This window comes from Oncorhynchus mykiss, chromosome 4, assembly GCF_057628025.1.
Source record: "Oncorhynchus mykiss isolate SJ-2025 chromosome 4, ASM5762802v1, whole genome shotgun sequence".
Lineage (NCBI taxonomy): Eukaryota > Metazoa > Chordata > Actinopteri > Salmoniformes > Salmonidae > Oncorhynchus > Oncorhynchus mykiss.
The window spans coordinates 13,066,355-13,094,015 of record NC_143025.1 but is presented as its reverse complement, the minus strand read 5'-3'; the positions used below and the strand labels follow the sequence as shown (position 1 = coordinate 13,094,015).

Sequence of the window (27,661 nt, the reverse complement as noted above, 5' to 3'; positions counted from 1 at the left end):
CTTGTCAGGGTCCTGAATCTTAACCTCCTCTGTAATAGAGATGGAGTAATCTGACATTTGAATAAAATGGTGTGTGAAAATGTGGGTGAAAAGGTAAGTGTTAATGATTTCATGGGAGTTTCCTACAATTATAAAATATTAGTGATGATTTTCACATGCTGTCAAACAAGATCAGCATTCCTCATTGTAATTCCACTGACTGTCTTCTTACCTCCGCACGTTGCTGGTTGGTCTGTTTCCTCATCAATCTCAAAATCAGCTGTAATTTCCTCAATCTCACTGTCACTCTCTGACCAGTCATTATCCAGGTCCATTTCACCTTTGACCTTTGCTGGGTCCTGAGTCTTTCCTACAGCTGCAGCAAACACAGACAAATCTGACAAGAAAAGAGAGAGAATGGACATTAATACACACAGAAAAACAGAAATAAGAGAAGCGCCTTGAACATGCTAATAAACTATCTCAGCATTCAACATTGTATCAATATGTTATAATCCAGGTCGCAGTTTCCCAAAAGCATCATAAGGATATGTTAATCATTAGAACCTACATAGGAGCATTGTTAAATGTCAGAGCTGTTTCCCAAAACCATAATTAGTCAAGTTGCAGTTGAAAATGCTGCCTCAGACCACTCGTATTTCAGCTAAGTGCTTTGTTAAATGCTTTTTTTGCCCTTCGGCATTACCTTCTACGCAGAAGATCTCCCCTAAACATAGAAACAAGACGTTTATCTGTCTCTCTGTGACTGACGATAACTTCGGCATGAAGTTGACTACAAATAAACACTTGTCAATGTCTTGGCAATTCAACAAGCGAAGTTCAGTAGGCTACACAGGCCTGTATTTCAATCATATTAAAATCTATTTAATCTTCGGTCAATTGACTTCTATTTGTAGACTTTACGGTCTGTAATTTTTGCCTCAATATATATTTCATGATGTTTAACTACATGTGCCAAATGTATCTGTGATTTAGTGCATTATTATAGGGTAAGCATCAGAATAAGCCGCCTCAATATTTTGCAGCCTTGAGGTAGTAATAGCTTTCTGGGAGCTGATCCGTCATCAGTATTGTGGAATAATTCTAATGTTAAAGTAAGATTTGAATGGAGAAATCTGATCAAAGAGCAGCCCTGCCTTTCTTTCAATCAATATCGACACCTTCTCCAACAATGCACTTAGTGAACGTTCTCTCTGCGTGGTGTTTTGTTGAAACGCATGTGACATCTTCGGCCGTTATAAGAAAGCTGCATCACTTAAACACTAGTAAGCTTCAGTTCCATCGCTATCGGGAAACCGGGCTTTGGTCTTTACCTTTACACTTTACTGGCTGCTCCTCCTGAGGGTTCAGAGTCTTTGACTCAGCTGCAGCAACCAAGGAGACATCTAACAAGAAATAGGAAAATGATGGATATTAATACCAACAGTGGGGGGGGGGGGGTGCAGTTGTATAACACTTTCAATGTACAAAAGAACTGTAAACTAAGATGACCTTTGCACTGGGTCTGTTTGACCTCAGCACCAGCCAAGAAGATGGAGGAATCTGGAGGAGAGGGAGGTGGTATACAGACAGTGTAAGTGAAAGTGTTGAAACTACCCTCACATATCACACTTTATTCTCTGTCTATCCCCTTTTTACCTTTGAGCTTTGCTGGTTGATTCTTGTCAGGGTCCTGAATCTTAACCTCCTCTGCAATAGAGATGGAGTAATCTGACATTTGAATAAAATGGTGTGTGAAAATGTGGGTGAAAAGGTAAGTGTTAATGATTTCATGGGAGTTTCCTACAATTATAAAATATTAGTGATGATTTTCACATGCTGTCAAACAAGATCAGCACTCCTCATTGTAATTCCACTGACTGTCTTCTTACCTCCGCACGTTGCTGGTTGGTCTGTTTCCTCATCAATCTCAAAATCAGCTGTAATTTCCTCAGTCTCACTGTCACTCTCTGACCAGTCATTGTCCAGGTCCATTTCACCTTTGACCTTTGCTGCCTGGTCTGTCTGAGTGTTGTTAGTCTTTCCTTCAACTGCTAGTTGATCCTCGTCTGGGCCCTGAATCTTAACCATTGCCGCTGCAAAAATTGAAAAATCTGAAAGAGATGACAAATGTTTGAAAAGGTAAGTGTCATTGATATCAGTGGAGTTCTCTACATTTAATGACAGATCAGTGATCATTTACATATGTTGTCAAACAACAACTTTACCTTTGCATGTTTCCGATTGGTCTTCCTGAGGATGCTGAGTCTCTCCCTCTGCTCCAGCAAGTATCCTGTCCCCCTTCTTCTCCTCCTGACTCTCTAACTGTCCTGTGTCCTTTTGGTCATCCTTTTCTTTCTCTTGGTTGGATTTGACCCTCTCACTGTCATTGCTATCTGACCCCTTTCCAGGAGCCAAAGTGAGCTCGTCAGATTCTGTCGCTCCATTGGTTTTGTATGTCTCTGTGTATTGGCTTTGAACCTCTTTTCTCTCAACCTCCTCTCTCTTTGTGTTGCTTTGGGTTGTTTTCTCTTTCTCAACGTTGTTGTCCGTATTGTCTTTGTCAACCATGCCTTTCTTCATGTTTGGTTTCCCACTCTTATCATCCTCACATTCACTTCTTATCACATTTCTTACTGTTCTCTCATCACTCTCAATATCTGTCTTATCTTCAACCTCCTCCTCCTCATCCGTTTCCTTTATTTCTTCACTAATGTCCTCAGTGTCACTGTCGATTATTTCCTCAATCTCACTGTAGTCACTCTTTGACCAGTCTATATCACCTGCCAGGTCATTTTGAACTTTGACTTTTCCTGGTTGATCATTCTGACAGTAATTTGAAGCTACCTTCTCCTCAACAAGCATATTTTTATGTCCATCCTTTTGTTTCATCTCAGTGAAACCATCATCATCATCATCACTACTGTTACATTTTTCCTCAGTCAGGAGTGCTTCCATCGTTTCATTCTTCTCTTTGTCTGTCTTCTTCTGGTGTGCTTTGGCACTTTTACCGTCATCACAATCTGAACATTCTGAATCACTTCTGTGTTTCGGACATTCATGACTTCCAACGTGAAATTCCCACACATCCAAGGCTGTCTTGTTCAGCTCTTTCATCCTCACTGTGTCTTCCACCCTCTTTATTTCCTCCTTCTCCTCCTCCATCGTGGTCTTCTCTGCATGCTGTCTTTCCATCTTTTTCATCCTCTCCTCCAACTCTCTCATTTTTCCAAACATTTCATTCTTCATGTCTTCCAGTTTCCTCATTTTCATTTCCTCCTCGTGCTTTCTTTTCTCTTCTCTAATCTGACTCTCGAGATCTCTCTTCCTGTCCTCCTCCCTCTCCTCCAGCTCTCTCATTTGTTTCTCCATATGTGTCATATTTTCTTCTGCAATCTGTCTCTGCCTCTTTTCTATCATTAGGTCCTCTTCCAGTTTCCTCATTTTCATTTCCTCTTCTCTTATTCTCATATCTTCTCTAATCTGACTCTCAAGTTCTCTCTTCCTCTCCTCCTCCCTCTCCTCCAGCTCTCTCATTTGTTTCTCCATATGTGTCATATTTTCTTCTGCAATCTGTCTCTGCCTCTTTTCTTTCATTAGGTCCTCTTCCAGTTTCCTCATTTTCATTTCCTCCTCATGCTTTCTTTCCTCTTCTCTTTTTCTCATATCTTCTCTAATCTGACACTCAAGTTCTCTCTTCCTCTCCTCCTCCAACTCTCTCATTTTTCCAAACATTTCATTCTTCATGTCTTCCAGTTTCCTCATTTTTATTTCCTCCTCGTGCTTCCTTTTCTCTTCTCTAATCTGACTCTCACGTTCTCTCTTCCTGTCCTCCTCCCTTTCCTCCAGCTCTCTCATTTGTTTCTCCATATGTGTCATATTTTCTTCTGCAATCTGTCTCTGCCTCTTTTCTTTCATTAGGTCCTCTTCCAGTTTCCTCATTTTCATTTCCTCCTCATGCTTTCTTTCCTCTTCTCTTTTTCTCATATCTTCTCTAAGCTGACTCTCAAGTTCTCTCTTCCTCTCCCCCTCCCTCTCCATCATTTGTTTCTCCATGTGTGTCAAATTTTCTTCTGCATTCTGTCTCTGTCTCTTTTCTTTCAGGAGCTCTCTCCTGTCTCCTTCCCTTGCTTCCTTCACACACTTTTCTCTCATATTATTTTCATCTTCCTTTCTCTCTTCCAGGTTTCTTCTCTTTCCATCACTCAGTGTCTCTGTCAGACTGGCTTGCTTTTTCAGCATCTGTTGTTCTTCTCCCATCTTTCTCTTTCCTTCTTCCACCTTTCTCTTTGTCTTCCTTTCTGCTTTCATCCATGCCTCTTCCTTTCGGATGTCTTCTTCCTTCCTGTAAAACTCTTTCCATTCCTCCACTCTCTTATTTTCAAATATCTTCCACTCATCTCTCTCCTCCTGTCTCTTCTTCTGGAGCTCCATCTGTTTCTCTACCTTCTGCCTCTCAGATTTCTCCCTGAACCTCCTCATTTCCTCCTCCATCTCTCTCTCCCTTTCCCTCATTCTAATATCCATTAACAGCAACTCTTCATCCTTCATTTGATTTATTTTTGCATGCTCCTTCTTCTCCTCCCTCTTCATCCTCTCAAGTCTGTCCCTCTCCACCTCCTTCAACACCTTCTCTCTATTCATCTCCAGATGCTGGTAATCCTGCTGTTGTCTCTCTTCTACATACATCTCCGTCTTCTGTCTCGCTATCCGTCTCGTCTCCTCCATACAGGCCCATTGCTTTAGCAGGCCTACCTCTTTCCTTAGCAGGCCCACCTCAACATGCCAGTCGCTCTGACCAATACTGTGCACTTCCATAACGAATGAGCTCTAATAGAGAGTTCGTAAATGTTAGCATCCTACAGGATGCTGCTAAAGGAAAACAAATCCTTAAACAACCTAAAGACGGCATCGGCATCAAAAGGCATCAAGCAAGTCACTTATTTTAACAGTTCATTATAGCCATTCAAACTACTATTAAAGCATTTAACCTATGCGGTGTCTTTCATCAATGCCTACATTTCTAGTGCCTCTAATAGTTCCTCTAATACATTATCTTGCATCTCACCGTAAGACAGCCCTGTATCCAAATTTATAAAGCTGTGACCAACCAATTATGCAAACTTCTCTTTATACTACATATTTTGTGTAAATCTTTTCTAAATGTTTATAGTATAGTACACTATGCTGTTAAATGTGTTTTAAGACATTACTAATCAATTGAAACTCCTCAGTAATCAAGCTCAGGTTTGGTAATCCAGATTATACAGTTATCAGTTTAGATAAATTAATGCAAACCAATCTTTAACCCAAAAAATATTAATTTAAACATAATCATATTTGCCTAAAACCGTCCTCTCCATTATAGTAGATTCACCATAACTTTTGGAAAAATGTATAAACATGACTTACCAATATGATGACCTTCTCCAACTAATCTTCTCTCAGAATGTTCTCCCACCTAAGATTCTAGCCTAATAGCAAGAGGATTCTATCTTCTTATGACCGCATGATCCATTATGACATCACTCTAAGAACGCAATTACTCATCCTCAATGCTTCACTGTGTGCAACTACAGACTCCAAGTTCATTGTTTTATTTATTTCACCTTTATTTAACCAGGTAGGCCAGTTGAGAACAAGTTATCATTTACAACTGCAACCTGGCCAAGATAAAGCTAGCAGTGCGACAAAAACAACAACACGAGTTACACATAAACAAACGTACAAATCAGATATTTTTACATTCGATATTTTACAGGTCAAAATACCATTTAGTGAAAAAAAGATCAGAATTGGGCTGCCTGTGTAAACTGAGCCATAGTACGACATCCCTTGTCACCTGAGATTCAGACGAGGAGCAAACATAGAGACAGGGGTCTCCTCTTTGTGTCTGTGGCATTATAGCGTCTAACAGCATTGGCAGTGCCATTGAGGCTATCTCCATTTTGAAGTAGTAATTTTTCTTCTTCACGATTGGCTGATCCGTCAAGATGACCGTTGGACATGACTACAACAAGTTCACCAGGAAAGATCAGCCAATGAAGTGGAAGTCCCACCCAGTTGACTACATTGAAATGGTGGAAGCCCTCAATGGCACTACCCATGCTAATAGATATTCCCATCTTTCTTTTGGACAATCTCACTTGTATTACTCACTTTGGTCTGCTGAACCAGGGGGACCTTGGCCATGCCTGAGAGAGAGAGAGACAGAGATACACAGAGAGAGAGAGAGAGAGAGAGGATGGGAGGTAGGGACTATAAGTGTCTTTTAGGAGGTGAAGCCACATCTTGAATTTCCACACTGTCTGACCTGGACACTTTTTAATGAAGGCTAGAATAAAGGATGAGTCTGGTGTGGTTCTCTCACTGTGAGATGAAAGGATGAGTCTGGTGTGGTTCTCTCACTATGAGATGAAAGGATGAGTCTGGTGTGGTTCTCTCACTATGAGATGAAAGGACGAGTCTGGTGTGGTTCTCTCACTATGAGATGAAAGGATGAGTCTGGTGTGGTTCTCTCACTATGAGATGAAAGGATGAGTCTGGTGTGGTTCTCTCACTATGAGATGAAAGGATGAGTCTGATGTGGTTCTCTCACTATGAGATATGTTAGTATATGATGGTTTGCTAGAGTGTAGACTACCTGTGTTGCTGCTGCCCTGACACACACGTGCAACTCCCGACTGAAGAAGGGGTGGACATGGGTCGGAGGGTCGGAGATGCAACCACTCCTCTCTATGTCTTTCTGCCTCTCTCTGCTGCGTGTAGTCCAACCAGACCGAGAATTGATGATGATGTAAATCAAGTGTTATCAAGTGTTAATCAAATGGTATGCTGCTGGGGCAGTACTGTTGATATTTAAACTCAGGTGCTCAGGCACAGGTAGACCCCTATCTGTACCACAAGGTTTCATTTACAGTTTTTACGACTACAAACTGGCGAGCTCTATGGCCACAACCATCTGTGACAATCCTAAAGAGAGAAAGAATGCTTTGAGTACAAAACTGTGGGTACATTAGAGACCATTTTCTCTGGCACGCTCAATCCTGTAGCATATCTTTCAAGTCTAATGTGACAAAAAAAATATTGGAGAATCTAAGGCTGGTGAATGTTTTTTTGAAAGACTTTGCAAACCCTAGAGGTTAGGAATCTGGGCTAGTATCCATACTGTTTCTCTCTAGCAAAACACAGAACACAGAATTGGTCTTGACCTGATCCTTAAAAACAATGTGCACACACAAACCATTGATGATAAAATGATTTTATTATTTTATAATGCTTGAAGAATTTAAAAATGTATATAGAAAACAAGGGAAAGAATGAAAATGAATTTCAGAAAATATTTTTCAAATTGCAGAGGTCACTTCTTAGCAAGGAAAACGTCAGGATCTGAAAAAAGACCCAACAAAAAGTATCACTGTTAGAATCATGTAATACTGTGTCAAACAAACTTCACTTATCAGTTGTAACATTCTCCTCTCTTACCTATGCATTCTGACTTCATTTTTTTGCGCACAAGGGGTATCAAGACTTTAGCCAAACGATTTTTCCCAGCTGCAAATATAGAGACATCTGAGAGAGAGAGAGAGAGAGAGAGAGAGAGAGAGAGAGAGAGAGAGAGAGAGAGAAAGAGAGAGACAGAGACAGAGACAGAGACAGAGAGATTAGCATTGACTATGTACAGACTAGGTGAGCATAGCCTTGCTATTGAGAAAGACTGCCGTAGGCAGACCTGGCTCTCAAGAGAAGACAAGCTATGTGATATTGCCCACAAAATGAGGTGGAAACTGAGCTGCACTTCCTAACCTCCTGACAAATGTATGACCATATTAGAGACACATATTTCCATCATATTACACAGACCCACAAAGAATTCGAAAACAAATCAAATTTTGATGAACTCCCATATTTATTTTGGTGAAATACCACAGCGTTCCATCAAAGCAGCAATATATGTGACCTTTTGCCACAAGAAAAGGGCAACCAGTGAAAAACAAACACCATTGTAAATACAACTCATATTTATGTTTATTTATTTTCCCTTTTGTACTTATAACACTGTACATAGCCATAATATGACATTTTAAATGTCTCTATTCCTTTGAAACTTTTGTGAACGTAATGTTTACTGTTAATTTGTTTATTTCACTTGTGTTTATTATCTATTTCACTTGCTTATGTTTCCCATGCCAATAAATCCATTTGAATTGAATTGAGAGAGAGACAGGGGATAAGGGGGAAGAGACTCTGGGGTTGTTGAAGATTATTAAAAATGGCTGCTCTTATACATTCTTATTGATGTGCCGATGAATCAAACTGCTCTTGCTATTACCTTTGCAGGGGGAGGGTGTCTTATTCTGCTGGGCTGGAGGGGGCTGTGCAACCCCCTGTTGGCCCACAGAGAAGATGGAGTAATCTGAGAGAGACAGAGAGACAGAGAGAGAGAGAGAGAGAGAGAGAGAGAGAGAGAGAGAGAGAGAGAGAGAGAGACAGAGATAGAGATAGAGATAGACATTGTTAAAACAATGTATATATATATAATATGACAATTGTAATGTCTTTATTGTTTTGAAACTTCTGTATGTGTAATGTTTACTGTTAATTTTTATTGTTTATTTCACTTTATATATTCACTTTATATATTATCTACATCACTTGCGTTGGCACATGTTTCCCATGCCAATAAAGCCCTTGAATTTAATTGAATTGATAGATAGAAGAAAACAGAGTGAACGCGTGTGCGTGAGTTGGCGTGCGTACGCGTTTAAGAGAGAGAAAGAAAGAGATAGAGACAGAATGAGAGATATATAGAAAGAAAGAAAATGATCCAAAAGAAACATCAGCCATGTTTCCTAAAATAGACTTGAGTAAACATCAAACAGTTCTATTCCAATTGAGTACCAGAGCCTATAGTGTGCTTGTGTGCTCTGTCTGTCTGTCTGTCTGTCTGTCTGTCTGTCTGTCTGTCTGTCTGTCTGTCTGTCTGTCTGTCTGTCTGTCTGTCTGTCTGTCTGTCTGTCTGTCTGTCTGTCTGTCTGTCTGTCTGTCTGTCTGTCTGTCTGTCTGTCTGTCTGTCTGTCTCTATATCTCTCATCCTTTTTACTGACACCTCACTGTGCCATCAAATACTTTGTGAAAAGTATGTCCCTCTCTATCCCCCTTCATGTTTTACCTTTGCATTTTACTGGCTGTTGATTATACGGGTCCTTGCTCTTTAGCCCTGATGCAGTGAAAATAGAGTAATCTAAGGACAGAAAGGAATATACATGAATGGAGATTTGATAGGACAACATCACACAGCAATAAAAGTATAGTTAAGGCCTATAAGCTGTTTCAATGCACTAGAGGAGTACTGTGTTAATAAACTGCAGTCACACATAACTCAGTACCTTAGTGAGATACACTGCTGTTACTTAAATGTAATAGTTTTATTAGCCTCCCCATGAGGATTAAGATGGCGTCGTCTGAGTACAATGTGATGCTAAACCACCCTGAAGGAGGCTGCAAAGCCGAAACATCTGTGTACACCACCCATGATGCAGTTCAAAGACAGTACTGTGCAGCCGTCTTCATCGACCTTGCCAAGGCTTTCGACTCTGTCAATCACCATATTCTTATCGGTAGACTCAGTAGCCTCGGTTTTTCTGATGACTGCCTTGCCTGGTTCACCAACTACTTTGCAGACAGAGTTCAGTGTGTCAAATCGGAGGGCATGCTGTCCGGTCCTCTGGCAGTCTCTATGGGGGTGCCACAGGGTTCAATTCTCGGGCCGACTCTTTTCTCTGTATATATCAATGATGTTGCTCTTGCTGCGGGCGATTCCCTGATCCACCTCTACGCAGACGACACCATTCTATATACTTCCGGCCCGTCCTTGGACACTGTGCTATCTAACCTCCAAACGAGCTTCAGTGCCATGGGGCGGCAGTTCTGCCCCTGAACAGGCAGTTAACCCATAAGAATTTGTTCTTAACTGACTTGCCTAGTAAAAAATGAAAAAATACAACACTCCTTCCGTGGCCTCCAACGCTAGTAAAACCAAATGCATGCTTTTCAACCGTTCACTGCCTGCACCCGCACGCCTGACTAGCATCACCACCCTGGATGGTTCCGACCTTGAATATGTGGACATCTATAAGTACCTAGGTGTCTGGCTAGACTGTAAACTCTCCTTCCAGACTCATATCAAACATCTCCAATCAAAAATAAAATCTAGAGTCGGCTTTCTATTCCGCAACAAAGCCTCCTTCACTCACGTCGCCAAACTTACCCTAGTAAAACTGACTATCCTACCGATCCTCGACTTCGGCGATGTCATCTACAAAATTGCTTCCAACAATAAAATCTAGAGTCGGCTTTCTATTCCGCAACAAAGCCTCCTTCACTCACGTCACCAAACATACCCTAGCAAAACTGACTATCCTACCGATCAGCAAACTGGATGCAGTTTATCACAGCGCCATCCGTTTTGTCACTAAAGCACCTTATACCACCCACCACTGCGACCTGTATGCTCTAGTCGGCTGCCTCGCTACATATTCGTCGCCAGACCCACTGGCTCCAGGTCATCTACAAGTCCATGCTGGGTAAAGCTCCGCCTTATCTCAGTTCACTGGTCACGATGGCAACAACCACCCGTAGCACACGCTCCAGCAGGTGTATCTCACCTCATTTTCGTTCCAGCCTTTCATTCCAGTTCTCTGCTGCCTATGACTGGAATGAATTGCAAAAATCGCTGAAGTTGGAGACTTTTATCTCCCTCACCAACTTCAAACATCTGCTATCTGAGCAGCTAACCGATCGCTGCAGCTGTACATAGTCTATCGATAAATAGCCTACCCATTTTTACCTACCTCATCCCCATACTGTTTTTATTTATTTACTTTTCTGCTCTTTTGCACACCAATATCTCTACCTGTACATGACCATCTGATCATTTATCACTCCAGTGTTAATCTGCAAAATTGTAATTATTCGCATAGCTCCTCATGCCTTTTGCACACAATGTATATAGACTCTCTTTTTTTTCTACTGTGTTATTGACTTGTTAATTGTTTACTCCATGTGTAACTCTGTGTTGTCTGTTCACACTGCTATGCTTTATCTTGGCCAGGTCGCAGTTGCAAATGAGAACTTGTTCTCAACTAGCCTACCTGGTTAAATAAAGGTGAAATAAAAAAAACAAAAATAAATAAATAAAAAACTTTCCCTGGTCCTACCTATACACTGTGGTTGTCTGGTGTGTTTGCTTGTCCCTTTCTGATTCTCTACACTGTCCAGGTGATCCTGAAGGGCCTTCTCATTCCTCAGCCTGCGCTGCTCTTCTTTAGACTCTTTGTCCATGTCTTTATCTCTCCTATCCTTCTGACCAGGCCCCCGTCTCCCCTCTTCCACCATCCTCTCATATTTTTCCATAATGAGCTCTGAATCTGTCTTTGGCTCTGTCACTTTGTCATTCCCATCTTTCTTTTGGACAATCTCACTTTTATTACTCACTTTGGCCTGCTGAACCGGGGGGACCTTGGCCATGCCTGAGAGAGAGAGAGACAGAGAGACAGAGAGACAGAGACAGACATACAGACAGACAGACAGACAGACAGACAGACAGACAGACAGACAGACAGACAGACAGACAGAGAGACAGAGATAGATAGAGGAAAACAGTGAACACGTGTGTGTGCGTGCGTACGCGTTTAAGAGAGAGAAAGAGAGAGATAGAGACAGAGTGAGAGATATATAGAAAGAAAGAAAATGATCCAAAACAAACATCAGCCATGTTTCCTAAAATAGACTTGAGTAAACATCAAACAGTTCTATTCCAATTGAGTACCAGAGCCTATAGTGTGCTTGTGTGCTCTGTCTGTCTGTCTGTCTGTCTGTCTGTCTGTCTGTCTGTCTGTCTGTCTGTCTGTCTGTCTGTCTGCCTGCCTGCCTGCCTGCCTGCCTGCCTGCCTGTCTGCCTGTCTGTCTGTCTGTCTGTCTGTCTGTCTGTCTGTCTGTCTGTCTGTCTGTCTGTCTGCCTGCCTGCCTGCCTGCCTGTCTGCCTGTCTTTCTGTCTGTCTGTCTGTCTGTCTGTCTGTCTGTCTGTCTGTCTGTCTGTCTGTCTGTCTGTCTGTCTGTCTCTATATCTCTCATCCTTTTTACTGACACCTCACTGTGCCATCAAATACTTTGTGAAAAGTATGTCCCTCTCTATCCCCCTTCATTTTTTACCTTTGCATTTTACTGGCTGTTGATTATACGGGTCCTTGCTCTTTAGCCCTGATGCAGTGAAAATAGAGTAATCTAAGGACAGAAAGGAATATACATGAATGGAGATTTGATAGGACAACAACACACATAATAAAAGTATAGTTAAGGCCTATAAGCTGGTTCAATGCACTAGAGGAGTACTGTGTTTAAAAACTGCAGTCACACATAACTCAGTACCTTAGTGAGATACAATGATGTTACTTAAATGTAATAGTTTTATTAGCCTATCTCTCTCTCTCTCTCTCTCTCTCTCTCTCTCTCTCTCTCTCTCTCTCTCTCTCTCTCTCTCTCTCTCTCTCTCTCTCTCTCTCTCTCTCTCTCTCTCTCTCTCTCTCTCTCTCTCTCTCTCTCTCTCTCTCTCTCTCTCTCTCTCACCTTTGCATTTTGCTGGCTGGTCCTTTTTCTTCTCTTGGTTTATGATGTCTCTCTCAGCTGTATTTGCATCATGTTGGACTTGAGTACACACTTTCTTTTCCTCAATGTCCACGCTCCACTTTGTCCATTCGTCTTTACCTATGAACTCATTGTCACTATCCATTGTTCCCTCACTGTCATAGTCACTCTCTGACCAGTCAATGTCCAGGTCCTGTTCACCTTTGACCTTTGCTGCCTGGTCTGTCTGAGTGTTCTGAGTCTGTCCTCCAGCTGCAGCAAACACAGACAAGAGAAGAGAGAGAAAGTACATTACTGGACAGACATAACACCTTGAACATGCTTTCAAACTAGCTCAGCACACATTATTGTAATTCCACTGACTGCCTTCTTACCTCCGCACGTTGCTGGTTGGTCTGCTTCCTCATCAATCTCAAAATCAGCTGTAATTTCCTCAATCTCACTGTCACTCTCTGACCAGTCATTATCCAGGTCCTTTTCACCTTTGACCTTTGCTGAGTCCTGAGTCTTTCCTCCGGCTGCAGCAAACACAGACAAATCTGACAAGAAAAGAGAGAGAATGGACATTAATACACACAGAAAAACAGAAATAAGAGAAGCGCCTTGAACATGCTAATAAGCTATCTCAACATTCAACATTGTATCAATATGTTATAATCCAGGTCCCAGTTTCCCAAAAGCATCATAAGGATATGTTAATCATTAGAACCTTCATAGGAGCATTGTTAAATCTCAGAGCTGTTTCCCAAAACCATAATTAGTCAAGTTGCAGTTGAAAATGCTGCCTCAGACCACTCGTAGTTCAGCTAAGTGCTTTGTTAAATGCTTTTTTTGCCCTTCCGCATTACCTCTATGCAGAAGATCTCCCCTAAATATAGAAACAAGACGTTTATCTGTCTCTCTGTGACTGATGGTAACTTCGGCATGAAGTTGACTACAAATAAACACTTGTCAATTTCTTGGCAATTCAACAAGCGAAGTTCAGTAGGCTACACAGGCCTGTATTTCAATCATATTAAAATCTATTTAATCTTCAGTCAATTGACTTCTATTTGTAGACTTTACGGTCTGTAATTTTTGCCTCAATATATATTTCATGATGTTTAACTACATGTGCCAAATGAATCTGTGATTTAGTGCATTATTATAGGGTAAGCATCAGAATAAGCTGCCTCAATATTTTGCAGCCATGAGGTGGTAATAGCTCTCTAGGAGCTGATCCGTCATCAGTATTGTGGAATAATTCTAATGTTAAGGTAAGATTTTAATGGAGAAATCTGATCAAAGAGCAGCCCTACCTTTCTTTCAATCAATATCGACACCTTCTCCAACAATGCACTTAGTGAACGTTCTCTCTGCGTGGTGTTTTGTTGAAACGCATGTGACATCTTCGGCCGTTATAAGAAAGCTGCATCACTTAAACACTAGTAAGCTTCAGTTCCATCGCTATCGGGAAACCGGGCTTTGGTCTTTACCTTTACACTTTGCTGGCTGCTCCTCCTGAGGGTTCAGAGTCTTTGACTCAGCTGCAGCAACCAAGGAGACATCTAACAAGAAATAGGAAAATGAAGGATATTAATACCAACAGTGGGGGAGGGGGGTGCAGTTGTATAACACTTTCAATGTACAAAAGAACTGTAAACTAAGATGACCTTTGCACTGGGTCTGTTTGACCTCAGCACCAGCCAAGAAGATGGAGGAATCTGGAGGAGAGGGAGGTGGTATACAGACAGTGTAAGTGAAAGTGTTGAAACTACCCTCACATATCACACTTTATTCTCTGTCTATCCCCTTTTTACCTTTGAGCTTTGCTGGTTGATTCTTGTCAGGGTCCTGAATCTTAACCTCCTCAGCAATAGAGATGGAGTAATCTGACATTTGAATAAAATGGTGTGTGAAAATGTGGGTGAAAAGGTAAGTGTTAATGATTTCATGGGAGTTTCCTACAATTACAAATTATTAGTGATGATTTTCACATGCTGTCAAACAAGATCAGCACTCCTCATTGTAATTCCACTGACTGCCTTCTTACCTCCGCACTTTGCTGGTTGGTCTGTTTCCTCATCAATCTCAAAATCAGCTGTAATTTCCTCAATCTCACTGTCACTCTCTGACCAGTCATTATCCAGGTCCATTTCACCTTTGACCTTTGCTGAGTCCTGAGTCTTTCCTACAGCTGCAGCAAACACAGACAAATCTGACAAGAAAAGAGAGAGAATGGACATTAATACACACAGAAAAACAGAAATAAGAGAAGCGCCTTGAACATGCTAATAAACTATCTCAGCATTCAACATTGTATCAATATGTTATATTCCAGGTCGCAGTTTCCCAAAAGCATCATAAGGATATGTTAATCATTAGAACCTACATAGGAGCATTGTTAAATGTCAGAGCTGTTTCCCAAAACCATAATTAGTCAAGTTGCAGTTGAAAATGCTGCCTCAGACCACTCGTAGTTCAGCTAAGTGCTTTGTTAAATGCTTTTTTTGCCCTTCCGCATCACCTTCTACGCAGAAGATCTCCCCTAAACATAGAAACAAGACGTTTATCTGTCTCTCTGTGACTGACGATAACTTCGGCATGAAGTTGACTACAAATAAACACTTGTCAATGTCTTGGCAATTCAACAAGCGAAGTTCAGTAGGCTACACAGGCCTGTATTTCAATCATATTAAAATATATTTAATCTTCAGTCAATTGACTTCTATTTGTAGACTTTACAGTCTGTAATTTTTGCCTCAATATATATTTCATGATGTTTAACTACATGTGCCAAATGTATCTGTGATTTAGTGCATTATTATAGGGTAAGCATCAGAATAAGCCGCCTCAATATTTTGCAGCCTTGAGGTAGTAATAGCTTTCTGGGAGCTGATCCGTCATCAGTATTGTGGAATAATTCTAATGTTAAAGTAAGATTTGAATGGAGAAATCTGATCAAAGAGCAGCCCTGCCTTTCTTTCAATCAATATCGACACCTTCTCCAACAATGCACTTAGTGAACGTTCTCTCTGCGTGGTGTTTTGTTGAAACGCATGTGACATCTTCGGCCGTTATAAGAAAGCTGCATCACTTAAACACTAGTAAGCTTCAGTTCCATCGCTATCGGGAAACCGGGCTTTGGTCTTTACCTTTACACTTTGCTGGCTGCTCCTCCTGAGGTTTCAGAGTCTTTGACTCAGCTGCAGCAACCAAGGAGACATCTAACAAGAAATAGGAAAATGATGGATATTAATACCAACAGTGGGGGGGGGGGGGGGGGGGGGGTGCAGTTGTATAACACTTTCAATGTACAAAAGAACTGTAAACTAAGATGACCTTTGCACTGGGTCTGTTTGACCTCAGCACCAGCCAAGAAGATGGAGGAATCTGGAGGAGAGGGAGGTGGTATACAGACAGTGTAAGTGAAAGTGTTGAAACTACCCTCACATATCACACTTTATTCTCTGTCTATCCCCTTTTTACCTTTGAGCTTTGCTGGTTGATTCTTGTCAGGGTCCTGAATCTTAACCTCCTCTGCAATAGAGATGGAGTAATCTGACATTTGAATAAAATGGTGTGTGAAAATGTGGGTGAAAAGGTAAGTGTTAATGATTTCATGGGAGTTTCCTACAATTATAAAATATTAGTGATGATTTTCACATGCTGTCAAACAAGATCAGCACTCCTCATTGTAATTCCACTGACTGCCTTCTTACCTCCGCACTTTGCTGGTTGGTCTGTTTCCTCATCAATCTCAAAATCAGCTGTAATTTCCTCAATCTCACTGTCACTCTCTGACCAGTCATTATCCAGGTCCATTTCACCTTTGACCTTTGCTGAGTCCTGAGTCTTTCCTACAGCTGCAGCAAACACAGACAAATCTGACAAGAAAAGAGAGAGAATGGACATTAATACACACAGAAAAACAGAAATAAGAGAAGCGCCTTGAACATGCTAATAAACTATCTCAGCATTCAACATTGTATCAATATGTTATAATCCAGGTCGCAGTTTCCCAAAAGCATCATAAGGATATGTTAATCATTAGAACCTACATAGGAGCATTGTTAAATGTCAGAGCTGTTTCCCAAAACCATAATTAGTCAAGTTGCAGTTGAAAATGCTGCCTCAGACCACTCGTAGTTCAGCTAAGTGCTTTGTTAAATGCTTTTTTTGCCCTTCCGCATCACCTTCTACGCAGAAGATCTCCCCTAAATATAGAAACAAGACGTTTATCTGTCTCTCTGTGACTGACGATAACTTCGGCATGAAGTTGACTACAAATAAACACTTGTCAATGTCTTGGCAATTCAACAAGCGAAGTTCAGTAGGCTACACAGGCCTGTATTTCAATCATATTAAAATATATTTAATCTTCAGTCAATTGACTTCTATTTGTAGACTTTACAGTCTGTAATTTTTGCCTCAATATATATTTCATGATGTTTAACTACATGTGCCAAATGTATCTGTGATTTAGTGCATTATTATAGGGTAAGCATCAGAATAAGCCGCCTCAATATTTTGCAGCCTTGAGGTAGTAATAGCTTTCTGGGAGCTGATCCGTCATCAGTATTGTGGAATAATTCTAATGTTAAAGTAAGATTTGAATGGAGAAATCTGATCAAAGAGCAGCCCTGCCTTTCTTTCAATCAATATCGACACCTTCTCCAACAATGCACTTAGTGAACGTTCTCTCTGCGTGGTGTTTTGTTGAAACGCATGTGACATCTTCGGCCGTTATAAGAAAGCTGCATCACTTAAACACTAGTAAGCTTCAGTTCCATCGCTATCGGAAAACCGGGCTTTGGTCTTTACCTTTACACTTTGCTGGCTGCTCCTCCTGAGGGTTCAGAGTCTTTGACTCAGCTGCAGCAACCAAGGAGACATCTAACAAGAAATAGGAAAATGATGGATATTAATACCAACAGTGGGGGGGGGGGGAGGGGGGTGCAGTTGTATAACACTTTCAATGTACAAAAGAACTGTAAACTAAGATGACCTTTGCACTGGGTCTGTTTGACCTCAGCACCAGCCAAGAAGATGGAGGAATCTGGAGGAGAGGGAGGTGGTATACAGACAGTGTAAGTGAAAGTGTTGAAACTACCCTCACATATCACACTTTATTCTCTGTCTATCCCCTTTTTACCTTTGAGCTTTGCTGGTTGATTCTTGTCAGGGTCCTGAATCTTAACCTCCTCTGCAATAGAGATGGAGTAATCTGACATTTGAATAAAATGGTGTGTGAAAATGTGGGTGAAAAGGTAAGTGTTAATGATTTCATGGGAGTTTCCTACAATTATAAAATATTAGTGATGATTTTCGCATGCTGTCAAACAAGATCAGCACTCCTCATTGTAATTCCACTGACTGCCTACTTACCTCCGCACTTTGCTGGTTGGTCTGTTTCCTCATCAATCTCAAAATCAGCTGTAATTTCCTCAATCTCACTGTCACTCTCTGACCAGTCATTATCCAGGTCCATTTCACCTTTGACCTTTGCTGAGTCCTGAGTCTTTCCTACAACTGCAGCAAACACAGACAAATCTGACAAGAAAAGAGAGAGAATGGACATTAATACACACAGAAAAACAGAAATAAGAGAAGCGCCTTGAACATGCTAATAAACTATCTCAGCATTCAACATTGTATCAATATGTTATAATCCAGGTCGCAGTTTCCCAAAAGCATCATAAGGATATGTTAATCATTAGAACCTACATAGGAGCATTGTTAAATGTCAGAGCTGTTTCCCAAAACCATAATTAGTCAAGTTGCACTTGAAAATGCTGCCTCAGACCACTCGTAGTTCAGCTAAGTGCTTTGTTAAATGCTTTTTTTGCCCTTCCGCATCACCTTCTATGCAGAAGATCTCCCCTAAATATAGAAACAAGACGTTTATCTGTCTCTCTGTGACTGACGATAACTTCGGCATGAAGTTGACTACAAATAAACACTTGTCAATGTCTTGGCAATTCAACAAGCGAAGTTCAGTAGGCTACACAGGCCTGTATTTCAATCATATTAAAATCTATTTAATCTTCGGTCAATTGACTTCTATTTGTAGACTTTACGGTCTGTAATTTTTGCCTCAATATATATTTCATGATGTTTAACTACATGTGCCAAATGTATCTGTGATTTAGTGCATTATTATAGGGTAAGCATCAGAATAAGCCGCCTCAATATTTTGCAGCCTTGAGGTAGTAATAGCTTTCTGGGAGCTGATCCGTCATCAGTATTGTGGAATAATTCTAATGTTAAAGTAAGATTTGAATGGAGAAATCTGATCAAAGAGCAGCCCTGCCTTTCTTTCAATCAATATCGACACCTTCTCCAACAATGCACTTAGTGAACGTTCTCTCTGCGTGGTGTTTTGTTGAAACGCATGTGACATCTTCGGCCGTTATAAGAAAGCTGCATCACTTAAACACTAGTAAGCTTCAGTTCCATCGCTATCGGAAAACCGGGCTTTGGTCTTTACCTTTACACTTTGCTGGCTGCTCCTCCTGAGGGTTCAGAGTCTTTGACTCAGCTGCAGCAACCAAGGAGACATCTAACAAGAAATAGGAAAATTATGGATATTAATACCAACAGTGGGGGGGGGGGGGGGTGCAGTTGTATAACACTTTCAATGTACAAAAGAACTGTAAACTAAGATGACCTTTGCACTGGGTCTGTTTGACCTCAGCACCAGCCAAGAAGATGGAGGAATCTGGAGGAGAGGGAGGTGGTATACAGACAGTGTAAGTGAAAGTGTTGAAACTACCCTCACATATCACACTTTATTCTCTGTCTATCCCCTTTTTACCTTTGAGCTTTGCTGGTTGATTCTTGTCAGGGTCCTGAATCTTAACCTCCTCTGCAATAGAGATGGAGTAATCTGACATTTGAATAAAATGGTGTGTGAAAATGTGGGTGAAAAGGTAAGTGTTAATGATTTCATGGGAGTTTCCTACAATTATAAAATATTAGTGATGATTTTCACATGCTGTCAAACAAGATCAGCACTCCTCATTGTAATTCCACTGACTGTCTTCTTACCTCCGCACGTTGCTGGTTGGTCTGTTTCCTCATCAGTCTCAAAATCAGCTGTAATTTCCTCAGTCTCACTGTCACTCTCTGACCAGTCATTGTCCAGGTCCATTTCACCTTTGACCTTTGCTGCCTGGTCTGTCTGAGTGTTGTTAGTCTTTCCTTCAACTGCTAGTTGATCCTCGTCTGGGCCCTGAATCTTAACCATTGCCGCTGCAAAAATTGAAAAATCTGAAAGAGATGACAAATGTTTGAAAAGGTAAGTGTCATTGATATCGGTGGAGTTCTCTACATTTAATGACAGATCAGTGATCATTTACATATGTTGTCAAACAACAACTTTACCTTTGCATGTTTCCGATTGGTCTTCCTGAGGATGCTGAGTCTCTCCCTCTGCTCCAGCAAGTATCCTGTCCTCCTTCTTCTCCTCCTGACTCTCTAACTGTCCTGTGTCCTTTTGGTCATCCTTTTCTTTCTCTTGGTTGGATTTGACCCTCTCACTGTCATTGCTATCTGACCCCTTTCCAGGAGCCAAAGTGAGCTCGTCAGATTCTGTCGCTCCATTGGTTTTGTATGTCTCTGTGTATTGGCTTTGAACCTCTTTTCTCTCAACCTCCTCTCTCTTTGTGTTGCTTTGGGTTGTTTTCTCTTTCTCAACGTTGTTGTCCGTATTGTCTTTGTCAACCATGCCTTTCTTCATGTTTGGTTTCCCACTCTTATCATCCTCACATTCACTTCTTATCACATTTCTTACTGTTCTCTCATCACTCTCAATATCTGTCTTATCTTCAACCTCCTCCTCCTCATCCGTTTCCTTTATTTCTTCACTAATGTCCTCAGTGTCACTGTCGATTATTTCCTCAATCTCACTGTAGTCACTCTTTGACCAGTCTATATCACCTGCCAGGTCATTTTGAACTTTGACTTTTCCTGGTTGATCATTCTGACAGTAATTTGAAGCTACCTTCTCCTCAACAAGCATATTTTTATGTCCATCCTTTTGTTTCATCTCAGTGAAACCATCATCATCATCATCACTACTGTTACATTTTTCCTCAGTCAGGAGTGCTTCCATCGTTTCATTCTTCTCTTTGTCTGTCTTCTTCTGGTGTGCTTTGGCACTTTTACCGTCATCACAATCTGAACATTCTGAATCACTTCTGTGTTTCGGACATTCATGACTTCCAACGTGAAATTCCCACACATCCAAGGCTGTCTTGTTCAGCTCTTTCATCCTCACTGTGTCTTCCACCCTCTTTATTTCCTCCTTCTCCTCCTCCATCGTGGTCTTCTCTGCATGCTGTCTTTCCATCTTTTTCATCCTCTCCTCCAACTCTCTCATTTTTCCAAACATTTCATTCTTCATGTCTGCCAGTTTCCTCCTTTTCATTTCCTCCTTGTGCTTTATTTTCTCTTCTCTAATCTGACTCTCGAGATCTCTCTTCCTGTCCTCCTCCCTCTCCTCCAGCTCTCTCATTTGTTTCTCCATATGTGTCATATTTTCTTCTGCAATCTGTCTCTGCCTCTTTTCTATCATTAGGTCCTCTTCCAGTTTCCTCATTTTCATTTCCTCTTCTCTTATTCTCATATCTTCTCTAATCTGACTCTCAAGTTCTCTCTTCCTCTCCTCCTCCCTCTCCTCCAGCTCTCTCATTTGTTTCTCCATATGTGTCATATTTTCTTCTGCAATCTGTCTCTGCCTCTTTTCTTTCATTAGGTCCTCTTCCAGTTTCCTCATTTTCATTTCCTCCTCATGCTTTCTTTCCTCTTCTCTTTTTCTCATATCTTCTCTAATCTGACACTCAAGTTCTCTCTTCCTCTCCTCCTCCAACTCTCTCATTTTTCCAAACATTTCATTCTTCATGTCTTCCAGTTTCCTCATTTTTATTTCCTCCTCGTGCTTCCTTTTCTCTTCTCTAATCTGACTCTCACGTTCTCTCTTCCTGTCCTCCTCCCTTTCCTCCAGCTCTCTCATTTGTTTCTCCATATGTGTCATATTTTCTTCTGCAATCTGTCTCTGCCTCTTTTCTTTCATTAGGTCCTCTTCCAGTTTCCTCATGTTCATTTCCTCCTCATGCTTTCTTTCCTCTTCTCTTTTTCTCATATCTTCTCTAAGCTGACTCTCAAGTTCTCTCTTCCTCTCCCCCTCCCTCTCCATCATTTGTTTCTCCATGTGTGTCAAATTTTCTTCTGCATTCTGTCTCTGTCTCTTTTCTTTCAGGAGCTCTCTCCTGTCTCCTTCCCTTGCTTCCTTCACACACTTTTCTCTCATATTATTTTCATCTTCCTTTCTCTCTTCCAGGTTTCTTCTCTTTCCATCACTCAGTGTCTCTGTCAGACTGGCTTGCTTTTTCAGCATCTGTTGTTCTTCTCCCATCTTTCTCTTTCCTTCTTCCACCTTTCTCTTTGTCTTCCTTTCTGCTTTCATCCATGCCTCTTCCTTTCGGATGTCTTCTTCCTTCCTGGAAAACTCTTTCCATTCCTCCACTCTCTTATTTTCAAATATCTTCCACTCATCTCTCTCCTCCTGTCTCTTCTTCTGGAGCTCCATCTGTTTCTCTACCTTCTGCCTCTCAGATTTCTCCCTGAACCTCCTCATTTCCTCCTCCATCTCTCTCTCCCTTTCCCTCATTCTAATATCCATTAACAGCAACTCTTCATCCTTCATTTGATTTATTTTTGCATGCTCCTTCTTCTCCTCCCTCTTCATCCTCTCAAGTCTGTCCCTCTCCACCTCCTTCAACACCTTCTCTCTATTCATCTCCAGATGCTGGTAATCCTGCTGTTGTCTCTCTTCTACATACATCTCCGTCTTCTGTCTCGCTATCCGTCTCGTCTCCTCCATACAGGCCCATTGCTTTAGCAGGCCTACCTCTTTCCTTAGCAGGCCCACCTCAACATGCCAGTCGCTCTGACCAATACTGTGCACTTCCATAACGAATGAGCTCTAAAAGAGAGTTCGTAAATGTTAGCATCCTACAGGATGCTGCTAAAGGAAAACAAATCCTTAAACAACCTAAAGACGGCATCGGCATCAAAAGGCATCAAGCAAGTCACTTATTTTAACAGTTCATTATAGCCATTCAAACTACTATTAAAGCATTTAACCTATGCGGTGTCTTTCATCAATGCCTACATTTCTAGTGCCTCTAATAGTTCCTCTAATACATTATCTTGCATCTCACCGTAAGACAGCCCTGTATCCAAATTTATAAAGCTGTGACCAACCAATTATGCAAACTTCTCTTTATACTACATATTTTGTGTAAATCTTTTCTAAATGTTTATAGTATAGTACACTATGCTGTTAAATGTGTTTTAAGACATTACTAATCAATTGAAACTCCTCAGTAATCAAGCTCAGGTTTGGTAATCCAGATTATACAGTTATCAGTTTAGATAAATTAATGCAAACCAATCTTTAACCAAAAAAATATTAATTTAAACATAATCATATGTGCCTAAAACCGTCCTCTCCATTGTAGTAGATTCACCATAACTTTTGGAAAAATGTATAAACATGACTTACCAATATGATGACCTTCCCCAACTAACCTTCTCTCGGAATGTTCTCCCACCTAAGATTCTAGCCTAATAGCAAGAGGATTCTATCTTCTTATGACCGCATGATCCATTATGACATCACTCTAAGAACGCAATTACTCATCCTCAATGCTTCACTGTGTGCAACTACAGACTCCAAGTTCATTGTTTTATTTATTTCACCTTTATTTAACCAGGTAGGCCAGTTGAGAACAAGTTATCATTTACAACTGCAACCTGGCCAAGATAAAGCTAGCAGTGCGACAAAAACAACAACACGAGTTACACATAAACAAACGTACAAATCAGATATTTTTACATTCGATATTTTACAGGTCAAAATACCATTTAGTGAAAAAAAGATCAGAATTGGGCTGCCTGTGTAAACTGAGCCATAGTACGACATCCCTTGTCACCTGACATTCAGACGAGGAGCAAACATAGAGACAGGGGTCTCCTCTTTGTGTCTGTGGCATTATAGCGTCTAACAGCATTGGCAGTGCCATTGAGGCTATCTCCATTTTGAAGTAGTAATTTTTCTTCTTCACGATTCAAGATGACCGTTGGACATGACTACAACAAGTTCACCAGGAAAGATCAGCCAATGAAGTGGAATCCCACCCAGTTGACTACATTGAAATGGTGGAAGCCCTCAATGGCACTACCCATGCTAATACGGACTTTTAGCCTCGATCATTCTCCTATGGGAGCAAAGCATATCCACATGGCGACGTATGGAATGTGCTTACGTTTGACATTTGAGTAATTTACTGTATGTCTGCCTCTATCTATCTGTCTGTCTGTCTGTCTGTCTGTCTGTCTGTCTGTCTGTCTGTCTGTCTGTCTGTCTGTCTGTCTGTCTGTCTGTCTGTCTGTCTGTCTGTCTGTCTGTCTGTCTGTCTGTCTGTCTGTCTCTATATCTCTTATCCTTTTTACTGACACCTCACTGTGCCATCAAATACTTTGTGAAAAGTCTGTCCCTCTCTATCCCCCTTCATGTTTTACCTTTGCATTTTACTGGCTGTTGATCATACCGGTCCTTGCTCTTTAGCCCTGACGCAGTGAAAATAGAGTAATCTAAGGACAGAAAGGAATATACATGAATGGAGATTTGATAGGACAACAACACACATAATAAAAGTATAGTTAAGGCCTATAAGCTGTTTCAATGCACTAGAGGAGTACTGTGTTAATAAACTGCAGTCACACATAACTCAGTACCTTAGTGAGATACAATTCTGTTACTTAAATGTAATAGTTTTATTAGCCTCCCAATGAGGATTAAGATGGCGTCGTCTGAGTACAATGTGATGCTAAACCACCCTGAAGGAGGCTGCAAAGCCGAAACATCTGTGTACGCCATCCCTGATGCAGTTCAAATGTATTTATTTTTACTTATTTTAATTTACGGGTTTTACGCACCAACATAACTTTTGGGAGAGAGCAATGGTGCTCTTCGCTATTAAACCACAGAGAATGAAATGTTTTCTGTTTGAGTCCCCTGTCACTTTGCCTGGTCCTACCTATACACTGTGGTTGTCTGGTCTGTTTGCTTGTCCCTTCCTGATTCTCTACAATGTCCAGGTGGTCCTGAAGGGCCTTCTCATTCCTCAGCCTGCGCTGCTCTTCTTTAGACTCTTTGGCCATGTCTCCATCTCTCCTATCCTTCTGACCAGGCCCCCGTCTCCCCTCTTCCACCATCCTCTCATATTTTTCAATAATGAGCTCTGCATCTGTCTTTGGCTCTGTCACTTTGTCATTCCCATCTTTCTTTTGGACAATCTCACTTGTATTACTCACTTTGGTCTGCTGAACCAGGGGGACCTTGGCCATGCCTGAGAGAGCGAGAGACAGAGATACACAGAGAGAGAGAGAGAGAGAGAGAGGATGGGAGGTAGGGACTATAAGTGTCTTTTAGGAGGTGAAGCCACATCTTGAATTTCCACACTGTCTGACCTGGACACTTTTTAATGAAGGCTAGAATAAAGGATGAGTCTGGTGTGGTTCTCTCACTGTGAGATGAAAGGATGAGTCTGGTGTGGTTCTCTCACTATGAGATGAAAAGATGAGTCTGGTGTGGTTCGCTCACTATGAGATGAAATGATGAGTCTGGTGTGGTTCTCTCACTATGAGATGAAAGGATGAGTCTGGTGTGGTTCTCTCACTATGCGATGAAAGGATGAGTCTGGTGTGGTTCTCTCACTATGAGATGAAAGGATGAGTCTGGTGTGGTTCTCTCACTATGAGATGAAAGGATGAGTCTGGTGTGGTTCTCTCACTATGAGATGAAAGGATGAGTCTGATGTGGTTCTCTCACTATGAGATATGTTAGTATATGATGGTTTGCTAGAGTGTAGACTACCTGTGTTGCTGCTGCCCTGACACACACGTGCAACTCCCGACTGAAGAAGGGGTGGACATGGGTCGGAGGGTCGGAGATGCAACCACTCCTCTCTATGTCTTTCTGCCTCTCTCTGCTGCGTGTAGTCCAACCAGACCGAGAATTGATGATGATGTAAATCAAGTGTTATCAAGTGTTAATCAAATGGTATGCTGCTGGGGCAGTACTGTTGATATGTAAACTAAGCTGCTCAGACACAGGTAGACCCCTATCTGTACCAGAAGGTTTCATTTACAGTTTTTACGACTACAAACTTGCGAGCTCTATGGCCACAACCATCTGTGACAATCTAAAGAGAGAAAGAATGCTTTGAGTACAAAACTGTGGGTACATTAGAGACCATTTTCTCCGGCACGCTCAATTCTGTTAGCATATCTTTCAAGTCTAATGTGACAAAAAAAATATTGGAGAATCTAAGGCTGAATGTTTTTTTGAAAGACTTTGCAAACCCTGGAGGTTAGGAATCTGGGCTAGTATCCATACTGTTTCTCTCTAGCAAATCACAGAACACAGAATTGGTCTTGACCTGACCCTTAAAAACAATGTACACACACAAACTATTGATGATAAAATGATTTTATTATTTTATAATGCTTGAATAATTTAAAAATGTATATAGAAAACAAGGGAAAGAATGAAAATGAATTTCAGAAAATATTTTTCAAATTGCAGAGGTCACTTCTTAGCAAGGAGAGTTTTTGAGTTTTAAATAATCTTTATGGGGTCTGGGGTTTCACCACACAATAAATACTCATGCAAAACCACAGTTTTAAAAACACAATTCCAATTCCTCCTCCACAGTAACTAAACACAACAGCCTCTGAATACCCCATATACTCAAAAACAGATCAATATTGTTTACAAGTTTATAATAGGCAAACTCAACCAAGCATTCCCACCACCTCCACAGACCCCTGTCCCCGAATACTGTTCTTTCGGGTCTTCCATATCGCTCATTTTTCTGCCCCTAACACAAAATGAACTTCTTCGATATAGGGGGTTCTCTTTTAATTTTTGGATAAAAAAACGGTCCCGTTTTAAACAAGATATTTTGTCACGAAAAGATGCTTGACTATGCATATAATTGACAGCTTTGCAAATAAAACACTCTGACGTTTCCAAAACTGCAAAGATATTGTCTGTGAGTGCCACAGAACTAATGCTACAGGCGAAACCAAGATGACATTTCATACAGGAAGTGCCCCAGATTTTGAATGCGCTGTTTTCCAATGTCTCCTTATATTGCTGTGAATGCGCCAGGAATGAGCCTACACTTTCTGTCGTTTCCTCAAGGTGTCTGCAGCATTGTGACGTATTTGTAGGCATATCATTGGAAGATTGACCATAAGAGACTACATTTACCAGGTTATTATTATTATTATTGCGTAATCTCCAGCTGCGTGCATTTTTCCATTTGGTTCAGAGGAGAAACCAAACTGCCAGGAATGATTTATCATCGAATAGATATGTGAAAAACACCTTGAGGATTGATTCTAAACAACGCTTGCCATGTTTCTGTCGATATTATGGAGTTAATTTGGAAAAAAGTTTGGCGTTGTAATGACTGAATTTTCGGGGTTTTTTCTTAGCCAAACGTGATGAACAAAACGGAGCGATTTCTCCTACACAAATAATATTTTTGGAAAAACTGAACATTTGCTATCTAACTGAGAGTCTCCTCATTGAAAACATTTGAAGTTCTTCAAAGGTCAATTATTTTATTTGAATGCTTTTCTTGTTTTTGTGAAAATGTTGCCTGCTGAATGCTAGGCTTAATGCTATGCTAGCTATCAATACTCTTACACAAATGCTTGTGTAGCTATGGTTGAAAAGCATATTTTGAAAATCTGAGATGACAGTGTTGTTAACAAAAGGCTAAGCTTGTGAGCCAATATATTTATTTCATTTCATTTGCGATTTTCATGAATAGTTAACGTTGCGTTATGGTAATGAGCTTGAGGCTATGATTACGCTCCCGGATACGGGATTGCTCATCGCTAGAGGTTAAGCAACACAACAACATCCTTTTGACTGAACCTGTACTTTGGCCCAAATATATACAGTTGGGAAGAG

The 27,661-nt window shown here is 41.0% G+C and overlaps 2 protein-coding genes across 2 annotated transcripts; both read right to left on the bottom strand.

The window, feature by feature from the left end:
- Positions 1–2,111: 2,111 nt before the first annotated feature.
- On the bottom strand, positions 2,112–4,775 carry LOC149983913 (uncharacterized). The gene has a single exon (XM_090231142.1). The coding sequence runs from the start codon at positions 4,705–4,707 to the stop codon at positions 2,191–2,193; it is 2,517 nt and encodes an 838-aa protein (XP_090087268.1). The 5' UTR covers positions 4,708–4,775; the 3' UTR covers positions 2,112–2,190.
- Positions 4,776–7,339: 2,564 nt separating this feature from the next.
- Positions 7,340–22,586, bottom strand: LOC118945803 (uncharacterized). The gene is made up of 23 exons (XM_090233406.1): positions 19,990–22,586; positions 19,654–19,875; positions 19,421–19,492; positions 19,274–19,324; positions 19,094–19,165; positions 17,992–18,156; positions 17,759–17,809; positions 17,612–17,662; positions 17,428–17,499; positions 16,326–16,490; positions 16,093–16,143; positions 15,946–15,996; positions 15,759–15,830; positions 14,657–14,821; positions 14,424–14,495; positions 14,277–14,327; positions 14,100–14,171; positions 12,999–13,163; positions 12,607–12,876; positions 12,193–12,264; positions 11,251–11,510; positions 8,312–8,366; positions 7,340–7,368 (listed from the first exon to the last, which is right to left on the bottom strand). The coding sequence occupies exons 1-23, from the start codon at positions 22,577–22,579 to the stop codon at positions 7,340–7,342; spliced, it is 4,896 nt and encodes a 1,631-aa protein (XP_090089532.1). The 5' UTR covers positions 22,580–22,586.
- Between the last annotated feature and the right edge of the window lie 5,075 nt (positions 22,587–27,661).

Excerpts from the sequence above, each read along its gene's own strand:
- LOC118945803 (XM_090233406.1), bottom strand. The coding sequence starts at position 22,579 with ATGGAAGTGCACAGTATTGGTCAGAGCGACTGGCATGTTGAGGTGGGC. Across the intron at positions 18,157-19,093 it reads GCAGCCAGCAAAGTGTAAAG|ATTTGTCTGTGTTTGCTGCA; the intron begins GTAAAGACCAAA and ends TTTTCTTGTCAG. Across the intron at positions 14,328-14,423 it reads TCAACCAGCAAAGCTCAAAG|ATTCCTCCATCTTCTTGGCT; the intron begins GTAAAAAGGGGA and ends CCTCTCCTCCAG.
- LOC149983913 (XM_090231142.1), bottom strand. The coding sequence starts at position 4,707 with ATGGAGGAGACGAGACGGATAGCGAGACAGAAGACGGAGATGTATGTA.